The following is an 11,526-nucleotide window of genomic DNA, read 5'->3' as shown; positions in this document are numbered from 1 at the left end:
CTTCGGCGCCTCCAAATGACAACTGGCGCAGAGGATTGTGGTCCGCGCATGAGAACGAGACCGGGAGCAGTAGAAGAGTCAAAGCCCAGGGCGAGCCGGCAGGGCGGCCTCCCACGCACGCGCACGAACGGCGACCGGGGTTTAAAAAAAGGGGGGGGCGGGACGTAAACTACGGCAAGCGGAGTGGGGCGGAGTCGCGCGGCCTTGGCGGGGAGTCCGCGAGCTGGGAGGGAGGGGCGGGGGTGGGGAAGGGAGCGGGCGGAGGAGGAAGTGTCATGGCGTCGGGCCGTGGAGCTTCTTCTCGCTGGTTCTTTACTCGGGAACAGCTGGAGAACACGCCGAGCCGCCGCTGTGGAGTGGAAGCGGATAAAGAGCTCTCGTACCGCCAGCAGGCGGCCAACCTCATCCAGGACATGGGACAGCGTCTCAATGTGTATCCTTTCCTGTTCTTGGCCCTCTATCGCTCACGCCCTATCCCCCCTCACTACTCGCCGGGTCGCCGGGCCTGGTGCTCCGCGAATATGGCGCCGCCGCTTCAGTCTTCGCAGGGCTTAGGCCGAAGTGTAGGGGAAGGCGAGCTTACGCTAGGGACACGGCCAGCGAAGGAAGAAATGAGTCCGAGAATGCGGACTGGGAAACTGGATTGTGTAATCTCTTTGGGGCCGCGCGTGGTGATGGCGGGGGATGGGAGTGCTACCTAGGCGAAAGGAAATCTTACTGCAGAAAGGAGATAACTGCTTTCACTTCTCTTCGGAGAAAGGGTTGAGAAGGTAGGAAGGTGTTAGCGATGCTGAAAAGCCTAAGTGCTCTCTGCTGCCTTTCCCCACGCTCCTCGCCGTTTTGATGGCGGTTCTCTTCTACCTTGGGAACGCTCTGGAGGTCTTTATGTTCTTGGCGTGGTTTTGTATGGGTGTGCGCGCGCGCGTTTCAACTGTTTGTAAGTTGAGTCGGTCAGAGCCATTGATAAATCATTCCTGGGCTCGCTTAATTGTAGTATCGGAGTGAAATGCTGAGCATTTATTACGGCTCTTTATGTGGCGTCGAGCACTCCCCCTTACACAAACATCGTTCTCCCCAACACACACACACCCTATGAGTATTTATTTATTTTACGATTTTTGGCTTGGTTTTGAGTGAACGGGAGGCAATGGAAAAGAACAGAGATGGGGAATTTTCCATCAAAATAGTTTTGGAAATGAGATCTTATTTTTCTCGGATATTTCCTAAATGTTATGTTTCAGCTCTCAGCTTACAATAAACACTGCGATTGTTTATATGCACAGGTTTTACATGCACCATTCTTTCACCAAATTCAATAGAAATGTAAGTACTATTTTATTTTTTTCTTTTCTATCACCAAATTTTAAGGTAAATCGGTACGCAAAAAAAAGTTGGTGGGTCATGGATTTTGCTTTTGGATGTAGTGTTCAAAGTTAACTGAAGGTAAATCGCATCGTTTGGTTTCAAATACTAGGGTTTGGGGTTCGTTTTTAATTTTTTTAATTTGTGATGACTTAATTTCCAGACATTGTATTAGACTCTCCCAGGTATTTTGAACCCAATGATAAATGAGAAACATATCTTTACTCAGCATTATTTTACATCCGTATTCATTATTTAAATTTTATGTTTAAAATTTGAGTAATTTCAGTAAGTGGTGTACATTGTAACTTCAGCAAGTTTAGTCTTTCTCTTGTGCATCTTGTGTTGAATTCATCTTTTCCCCCCAAAATATTATAATTGGGCCTGATTTTACTTGCTTGTAACATTGTTTTGAAGTGACTTTGAGTTAACTCTTTGAGTTCATTTACTAACAATTCCTTAGCAAGTCAAATATTTCTGTTAACACATTAGCAATATTTGTCTACTTGACTTTTTGGTGATTAAAACGTCAGCTCTTGATTCTAATACACTAAGTCAGGGGTGTGTTTGTAGTTAATTTTGTTTTGTCATTAAAATTAACCTTTGAGAACTATATAAGTACATGTTTTGAACATAGTCTGTAAAATTTGACAGTTGTATAATGGTGTTTGGTTGAGAATTTTACTAAGTTATGAAAATGTGTACTTTTCAGAGTAACATGAACCTGTTAAATCGCTCATTTAGAAATATTAAACCTACCATAATTCTCACTTTTTTTTTGCTCTTTTTATCACAGCTATTTTTAGGATGCTGTTCTGAAAAGTGTGTGTAGAAAAATGGACCATGGAAGACTTAATGCTATTTGTGGTTGTCATTAGCACTTTTTTTTTTTTTTTTGCTAAGAAAACAATCTTTGCAAAGGTCCTTAAGCTATATTTTTTTTAATAGAAGAAAAACTTGATGATTTGGTTCCCATTTTAATCTCTTCTGACCATAAATCTAACTTGGTTTATCAGATTGGCATTTTTATTTATCTTGAACAATATATACATATGTATTGATTTTAGTCTCTTATAATCTGTTCCTTGAACTCTTCCTCTTTTAAGTTTTTTTTCCATTTTTCCTAGTTATTTTTGGTGCACAGCTTAATGATAGTGTTGTGAAAGGAAAGGTAACCCTTTTGGTAATCACTTTTTGGTTGTTTTCCAAAGCAATAACAAACATATGGATACTGACATAAATATGGCTTTTCTTAAGTGACCCTGGAAAATGCCAACAGTAATAAAGTCAGTAAGTCCTGGAGATACTTTATATAACTACACTTGTCTTATTTGCTGAATCAGGTTTTTCTACTTCCAATAAATGATTTCACCATGGGACTTTGCTTCTCTTTTGTCACCCTTTCTTTCATAATTTGTCTCTGTGGTTGGTGTGCTTTGAAACACTTGTTTACAGCTCAAATTTAAGCTTGACTGTGAAGCCCAGGTCACTTGGATTTTAACTTTAACAATTTTATGTAAATACCACCTTTCAATTACAAAGCCTATGTATTTTTAGTGTCCTACTTAGTGTCTAACATGTGCATGAAACATTTTACAATTAGTCATTATTTACAGAATAATTGAAATTATTAATTTCAAATTTGAAAAGTAACATTGTACTCTTCTAACATTGTCTTTTTCATCTTTGCTGTTATATCAAAGTTTTAATGTATGTAGTGCATTTGCATTAATTACACAGCCTTATTCTTTTTCCCCCTTTTTTTTTCTTCCTTTTTTAGGGTGAGGTGGGTGGTCACAAATTGAATGTGACTTTTCAACTCATACCCCCTGAATCATTGGGGAAATTTTTCCTACAATGTCATAATGGATTGTCATAGTAAATTTACAAAATGCATGAGTCTTCGCCTTAAAATAAACTAAATTTGGGTAAACTATATCAAAGTTTATAATAAATATGTGCTTTACATATGAAAGCTTTGTTTATGTGACTTATTTTTCATACTGACAAGTTTAAAAGTAAAAAAAAAATCATCTAAAAGTAAAGTGCTGATGTATTTAAGAATAAAATCAGCATGAATATGTGTTGTTGGTGACCCAGAAACACTTTTATCTTTGAGTTCTAGTGTCACTTTCTCTGGGGAGGCTTGGAGCACTATCAGTAGTATTTGACATTTCTGTGTAACCTAATTAGGTAAATATACTTTTGCTTGCTTGGTACAGTGAAGATTATGTAATTGGGATTAGTAATTAAAGAATGGCCTTGCTGGATCAAGTTCAAGATCATTTAGTAAAACAAAAAGTCTTTAGAGCCAGCAGTATTGCTGTGGCAGCGGCATCTTCACAGTTATTCTTTGGGTGGACATTGACCCAGCTTTCTCTTAGAAACTGTTTATTGATTTGGTTTGTTACATTTATAATGCATTTGTTTCTATATTCCAAATTTAATTAGTTCTCTTAAGATCAAGTGGTAAAGAGCACATTCTTTTCTGATTATTTTTGGTCATTTTTGAAATAGTCTCATAAAAGTCATCGAGTCATTTTAATCTCCCTTAGATCCATTGCTTCTTTTCTAAGCCCCAACAATCGGAACTGCATATAATATGCCATATTTAAATGTAGTGTAGTTCTGTTTAAAGTCCTAATAGTACATGGTTAAGGATGCTACATAGATACTAATGATTTTTAGGAATGACTCCATGTGTCATTTTGTGATGGCATCTAAGCTCATTTGATCAGCTGCTACATAAGTAAGGTTGTGTTTAAATTTGATTACCACTCTTTGCTTAGTCTCTTTAGTCTTTCTCTAAGACTTTCTCAGTTGGCTCTTGACTAGAAGTCATTTGAAAATTTGAGGGTTCTTTTTACATTCCTTCCCTCCCCCAAAGTCTTAAAAAAGAAAGGCCTGCCTCTTTTTGTCCAGAGGAGTACCCACAATCCACATTCTTAAGCTAATAAAATGTGTGCTTTCTCTTGTTAACATTTTTAGCAACATTGTTCTGCAGTACACATATATTCAAGACTTTTAAAAGTGGGTATTATCCCATTTACACTGCCTGCTAATCTACACTTGTTATTCATAAAATTGTCATAAATGGTTACCTTTTGTGATAGAAAAGGGATGTAAACTCCCTCAGACCCAATTGTCTTAAGCCCCCTGCTTTGTAGCATTTGCTATCAATGGTTTTTGTGTGCCCTTTTTAAAATACTTTGCTTATGAGAGGGGGAAGTGCGGGAGACTATGGTAATGGCATACAGGTGAATTGGTGGTGGGAAGTCCACAGGGATTACAACTGAAATGGAAAAAGGCACAAAATGATGTAAAAATAAACTATTATAAAAATTTTTTGAAGTCAAATACTACTGAAAAAAAGTACTTTGCTTCATAGCATATATGTATCTTTTCTCAGCAAAAGAAAATTTTGTTTTCATTATTATTCTAGACACGGCAGCAATATGATAACAAAGGATTAGAATGGACCTAGTTGAGTTATGTGTGACTGCTTCTGAGGAAGTAATTACTAAGGTGGAACCGGTCCAAAATGTCAGTAGTGGTAAGGTTGAGAAAATACTAGTTTAAAGAATTAACTGAGTGAAGGAGACTAAAGCTATGTTATCACTAGATTAATTTTAAATGTTTGCTGAATTTCTTATCTAGTAAGAAATTGGGGCCTATCCATTTGTAATTCCTCACAGACTTAAACATAAATGATCCTATTTATAATATTTTTCCAATTGAGGTGTTTAGGGACACTGGTTTAGGTTTTTGACATTTAAAGTTTAAGTTTAGTATGTTCATTGTTGCCCTTCTATGAAGTACTACTATGTTGTTGAGCTTGTTTATGAATTTCTCATATTAGTGAATGTTTTTCTGTTTGTCTTTTAATTTTATGATATTTGACATAAAGTATTTTTGTTTATCAAGTTAGTCTTCAGTTTTGTTTTCTTTTCTCCACCTTTATGCATATCTCGAAATAAGTGTTTCCTTGTGCTTATTGATTTCATGGGCAGAATTTTTCAGTTCTCTATTTTTAATCCTTCTTACATTGTTTGGGTATGTAGTTCCTAAACATTTAGTTGAAATTGATATTCTTTTTCTTAATGCAGATAAGGAAGATAAGTATTACAAAGATTGAGTAACCTGTCTCACATAACAGACAATAGAATGAAAAAAGCAAAACTCACCTCCAAATGTAGACCCCATTGCTTACACAACAAGCACTATCTCCTTCACATATTTGTTACTAGGAATCTCTTCATAATCCTGAAATTTCTGAACTAAGGCAATATAACTTAAAGATTTTGTCCACTTATGATTTACCTACATCATAATTAACTGCATGCTCATTAAAAATACACTTTCCTACCATAGATCTGTGTAATCAGAATGTTTGTGGTAGAATCTGGTATTTAACAAACTTCCTGCTACATTTGAAAACTGATAGTTTAAATTTCCCTTTTTTCCCTTGTGTGTCTGTCTCATCCACTGTTAACTTTGATTCTGTTTTAAAGGAATCAAGTCAGCATGTATTCCATTCTTCTGCCTTCTAGAGTAAAGCATCTTGTGAAGTCCAAGCAATTGTTTATATTATAGCTCACTTCTGCCTTCTAATTTAATAATGCAATTTAGTCCAAGAATAGTCTTAATACTACAATGCTGTCCAAAGAATTTTCTCTAGTAATGAAAGTGTTCTGTATCTGTTCACAATGAAACTAACCAAACAGCATGGTATATGGATTAGAAATTATTAGGATAGATAACTTCTAAGTTCTTTTCATAATTGCATGGATGAAAATTTAAGATCACACCGTGGGGCCCTTCCTTGTGGTCAAGGGGTTAATATGCAGCACTGCAAGTGAGCTACAGCTGCTTCGTTGTGAATTCGATCTCTGACCCTGAAGGTGACCCACAAGGTGTGGCAGACCTCTCCTGTCTCCCTGCTGCTCCCCTCAGCAGTGTACTTTGTCGTCTATCTGCCTGTTCTGCTCCCTACTCTGTCTCTGGTGAATCCTCTCACCGCCCCTGTACCTCTGGCCTGTACCCCAGTTCTGTATGCATATATAAATATTTATATATATATATCACTGTGGCAGGAACTTTACTCATTTTGGTAAATTACTATCCTCCTGAGGAAATAAAATAGATGCAGTTACTAAATGAAATGTCCAAAATTAAAACAGCTCATTATGTGATTGGCATTTGAAACCACTTTTTGCCTGATTGGTGCTGTGGTGTACTCATTCTTGTTTTACCTTAGTATATTTAGCAAACAGAGCAGAATAACTGTTTGAACCAGTGATTTCTAAGCAGTTGAATGGACACGTCTAAAATAAAGTAGGGTTTTGATTGGATTGGATCAAAATCCAATTAGACCCTCATTTGAATTATGGCCAAGATTCCTCTTCAGTAATACTTTTGCCTCTGCATTTAGATTTATTGTGTAGCCATATTTTGCTAAATGGTGCTTTTTTCCCTTTATTTTCCGTATAACTATGACCCACTGGGTTTTATGACTCAGCAGAAATTTCAACTCTTCATGACGTTTATCCCAGATAATTCCACATTTCCGTTCTAAATATCTGTCTTATCCTTTGGATCCTATTCATATCCTGTTGTATGCCATCTATTTGGTATCCTTAGTGCTATAATAGAACTAAATATATATATGGAGTGGTATGTCTTAATTATAAAATAAAACAGCCATACAAAACCACAGCAAACAACCATATAGCCATCGTGCAAGTCAGGAACTTGACTAACTTGTTTTACCAACCAACTCTACATTTCTTATCACTACAGTTTAGTCTTGTCCATTATTAAAAGCTTCTTGTGTCTTTTTAATTTCTCAACACACAGATGATCCTCCATCCCTTTCTTTCAATTTTTTGTATTAAAGGTTCTCTCCTAATCATTCTCTCTGCTGTTTATATTTCCAGTCCTCGTCTGCCCCCACTTCAGAACCCTCAAAAAGACCCCCATCAGATTAAAGGTGCTTCAGCTTCAATTAAAAAACAAAAAAGGGGGAGATGACACAAGCTATGCAGTTTCTATAGACAGACATATTCCGGATAGAAAAGGAAATGCTCTGAAAAATCAGAATTTCCACGCTAACTTTTATTATGACCTCCCTTTTTTGTATAATCATAATATCAGAATATTCTGAGCAAACTTTGGTTTACAACTGGATTGCCTTAGCCTCATAAGGCTCTGCCTGGCCCAGACAAACAAGCACTGCACCAAGCGAGGAATTCCTCTTAAAATCAAAAGTGATTTTACAATTGGCTGATTAGTAAAAGCAATTGGCTATTACAGCAAAGTCAGTATTAAGGCAGTACTGGAATATACTCTTTACTGCCTGGAGGCAGGACCCAAATCTCATTACTCCACTATCCCACATAGCCTTCTATTCAGTTTGTAAAAAACTACTTAAACTTTCTACTATCTAGTCTTTAAATAAGGAAATTCACCCAAGTCTCCTATTCAGAGCTAATTAGGTTTTCTACTGTCTAGACTTTAAGGAATTTCACTTAAGCTTTCTAACTAGTCTTCAAAGAACTTTACTGTATTTCTTCCTTTTGTGACTTGATTTACAAAAATTCCTCTTCCTGACTGCCCTCACTTTACCATTTAGGCAAAGTGAGCATGAAAGCCATTAAGTAGTAGATAAGGTGTAAGGGACTTTATTTTGGTTAATCTTCACCGTGGTAACTATAGTAGTATCAGTCTTAAATTTTGTAAATCTATGTGCCTTGATAGATTGATTTTAAGAATAATCTTATAATCTCAACTAAAGGTCAGTACGACCCCAGACTATTCTTAGAGAAAAGATGATAGTGATCTCTCAGCCCAATTCATATGCTGATGTCACCCCACTGCTTGCTTGAAATGTGTAAAATAAACCTCTGCTGAAGCCGGAGCAGGAAGACTTGCACCCAACTCGGATTCCCATGTCTTCCTCGCTCCTTCTCCCCCTTTTCCCCTTTTCTAGGAATCTCTGCTCTCCGATGCTGCTCCCACCTTGATACCCTGCTTGTTCTGCCCCCCAATAACCCATGATTGGGGACAAAGAGTCTCTGACAGTCTTTTTAATTTCTCAATACACAGATGATCTCTATCCCTTTCTTTCAATTTTATATATTAAAGGTTGTAGGGCATTACACTTGCACAGCTTTGAACAGTGAATTTTACTAATTTTGTGTATTCATAGTACTGTTTATTGTGTTCCTTTTTTAATGTTCCCTGCACATTGCCAGTTGGATCCAAGAATTTCACCAGACTCATGTTAGATTTCCTTTGTGAAGACTACAGGTGGTATTATGTTCTTGCATCTGGAATCCCCTAATTCTAATTGTCTCTTTGTGGTGTTAGCTACTTTTGGTTTTTGACACCCAGATATCTTCATTCATTCACTGATGATACTCTAATTATTTTATATCCTATCCATTTATTAATTAAAATATTTTTATACTGATATGCTATGATTCATCTACTATTTAGATACCCAGTGGGGCAATTCATATGTGAAAGGCAGGATATAAACTTGATTCTCCCTGTATATTGTACCTCCTTTGTTGACATACAATTCACATGCCGTACATTTCACCCACTAAAAGTGTAAAATTCAGGAAATTTTTTTTTTTAAAGATTTATTTATTTGTACATACAGAACTGGGGTACAGGCCAGAGGCTCAGGGGCGGTGAGAGGCTTCCCCAGAGACAGAGTGGGAGCAGAACAGGCAGATAGACGAAGTACACTGCTGAGGGGAGCAGCGGACGGGCCAGGAGAGGTCTGCCACGCCATGTGGTCATCTCCAGGGCAGGCTTGAATTGAACTCATGCAGAGGTGGCTCTAGCTTCTCAGTGCTGTGCTTTAACCCGCTGCGCCACCAGGGAGGGCCAAATTCAGGAAATTTTTAATATACTCACAGAGTTGTGCATCAGTTTTAGAAATTTTCATTACCCCGAAAGCACCTCACATCTTAAGCTATATTTTTCCTTTCCTTCCTATAGCCTATCTGTAGACATTACCTGCAGATGGAACAGATGGAATCATATAACATAAAGCCCTTTACTACTGACTTCTTAATGTTTTCAAGATTAATTGCTGTAACATATATCATTATTTTTGTGTGTGTGTGTGCTGAACTACCATCAGACCATTTTAGATATCCATTCAACAGTTGATGGCATTTGGGTTTTTAATTTTTTTTTTTTTTTTTTAAGATTTATTTATGCATGTGAGAGCTAGGTGGTGTGAGAGGATTCACCAGAGATTGAGTAGGGAGCCTATCTATTGAAATACACTGCTGAGGGGAGCAGCAGGTGAGACAGACAGGAGAAGTCTGCTACACCATGTGGTTTAGCTCCTAGTCAGGGATCTAACTCATGCTGCAGTGGCTGCTGATAGCTTCATAATGCTGAGACTTAACCCCTTGCACCACCAGGGAGGACCTGTTTGCACTTTTTGACTTTTATTAATTGCTGCTGTGAACACTCAGTGTTTTTTTGTATGGACACATATTTGGTTTTTCTTTGGTGTACACACCAAAGAGTAGAATTGCTGGCCCATTTGGTAACTCTGAGCTATAGCAATCTGAGATGACTTCCTCCTTACCTGTCACAGCAAGATATTCTAGGTTTATCCTACATATTTTCTACTCTGCCGCTCTGGAGCATTTTTTAGTATACTTTTTACATTGTCATTTTCCTCTCAGGTATATTCCCCATTAAAACTACCCCCACCAAAAAACCCATGAACCATCACTGTAATCTCTTACTCTCTTCTCTCCCATGCTTTGATCCCTCCCCACATAATGTCTCCAATTTATAGGTTGCCTGTTATTTTTGTTTTTTCCCCACTGACCCTATTTTCCCTGTGTTACTCCTATAAGTGAAATGATATTTTTCTCTTCAAACTTACTACACTGAGCGTAGTCACTTCTGGTCATACGGATTTTGTTGTGAATGGCAGTTTATCTTTTTTGATTGATAAGTAGTATTGTGTATACACACCACATCTTGACTCAGTCATCTGTTTTTAGGCATTTAGGTTGTTTCCATATCTTAGCTATTGTAAATTGTTACAGCTGGACCTTTTATTTAAGGCCATTTATTTAAGAATTTCTGCTGTTTTTTTTTTTTTTTTTTTTTTTTGTAGGGGTGATATTGCCAGACCATTGCGTGGGTACTGGAGATGCTCATTGTTAATACATTAGTCTTTTTCTAGGTGTCTTTAGTGAACAGTCAGGAGCTACGTAGTATAGTGAAAGTATGTATATTCACTTTGCATGTCAGTATGTCAGTATTTACTCATTTATACATTAAGTGCGTAAAATACACATTTCCACATTAATTGGACTTGGTATAATATGTATACATTTCAAGTGACTTGGGTTTATTCTGATTCCATAATCACTTATTAACTTACTCACCCATTATACAAATAAGTCTAAAAACAGCAATTTCACCACTACCAAAATAATTACTGAGAAATATGCCTTTATATAACTGCAAATTATGAGGAAATGTCTTTGCTCTCTCACCAACTTTTAAAATTGAACTATATTTTTGTACATTATGTAAAACACCATTAGAAAACTTTATCCTCGTTTCATTTTTAGCTCTGCAAGTAGTTAACATTTATTGTTTGCTACTGGTGCTTACATTAAAAATCTGTAGTAATTTTTGTTTTGAGCTTTCTTGAAGATTATGGAAACAGTATTCTCTAAATCTTTTTATTTGCTCATTTGTCTTTTCCTTTTATAGTCAAAGTTAGTTTTGCTATATATAAAATTATTGGCTCACATTTTTAGGGGCACTTTAAGATGTAAAAACTTCTTTTTCCTGGCATAAAACATTACTGGCTAGGTGGTAATCTAATTTTTCTTTTCTTTCCTTTTTTTTTTTAGCCTAAATAGCCAAAAAATTGTTTTCTTTAAAATTCATTCATTAATTAAAAAGGTCTTTATAGTTGTGCTGGGCTTGTACATTCAGGTATGTGATGTGTTCTTTCAGCTTGTGACTAATGAGTTATGTTTCTTTTTGATCATTTTCTTGATGTCTATTAGTTTGGATGTTTTAATATCTTTGTGCTTTTTGTTGTGATAACTATACATCTTCTCAAACTGAAGCTCTGCTCATTAATCACATGCCACCTTTCCAACT

The 11,526-nt window shown here is 36.7% G+C and overlaps 1 protein-coding gene across 3 annotated transcripts in view; it reads left to right on the top strand.

Annotated features, from left to right (window-relative positions):
- The first annotated feature begins 257 nt into the window (after positions 1 to 257).
- Positions 258 to 11,526, top strand: part of CCNT2 (cyclin T2) — a 36,854-nt gene continuing 25,585 nt past the window's right edge. For 2 of the 3 annotated variants that reach the window (XM_004674699.2, XM_004674698.2), the window contains exons 1-2: positions 258 to 433; positions 1,242 to 1,323. In XM_004674699.2, the coding sequence (XP_004674756.1) occupies positions 276 to 433; positions 1,242 to 1,323 (240 nt within the window). In that variant the 5' untranslated portion in view covers positions 258 to 275. The remainder of the gene's footprint in view (positions 434 to 1,241; positions 1,324 to 11,526) is intronic. The other variant, XR_001145686.1, reaches the window with a different exon arrangement.

This window comes from Condylura cristata, unplaced genomic scaffold (genome assembly GCF_000260355.1).
Source record: "Condylura cristata isolate star-nosed mole 26May11 unplaced genomic scaffold, ConCri1.0 scaffold00002, whole genome shotgun sequence".
Lineage (NCBI taxonomy): Eukaryota > Metazoa > Chordata > Mammalia > Eulipotyphla > Talpidae > Condylura > Condylura cristata.
Note: the sequence above shows the minus strand (reverse complement) of the source record. Positions and strands in the feature narration are given on the sequence as shown.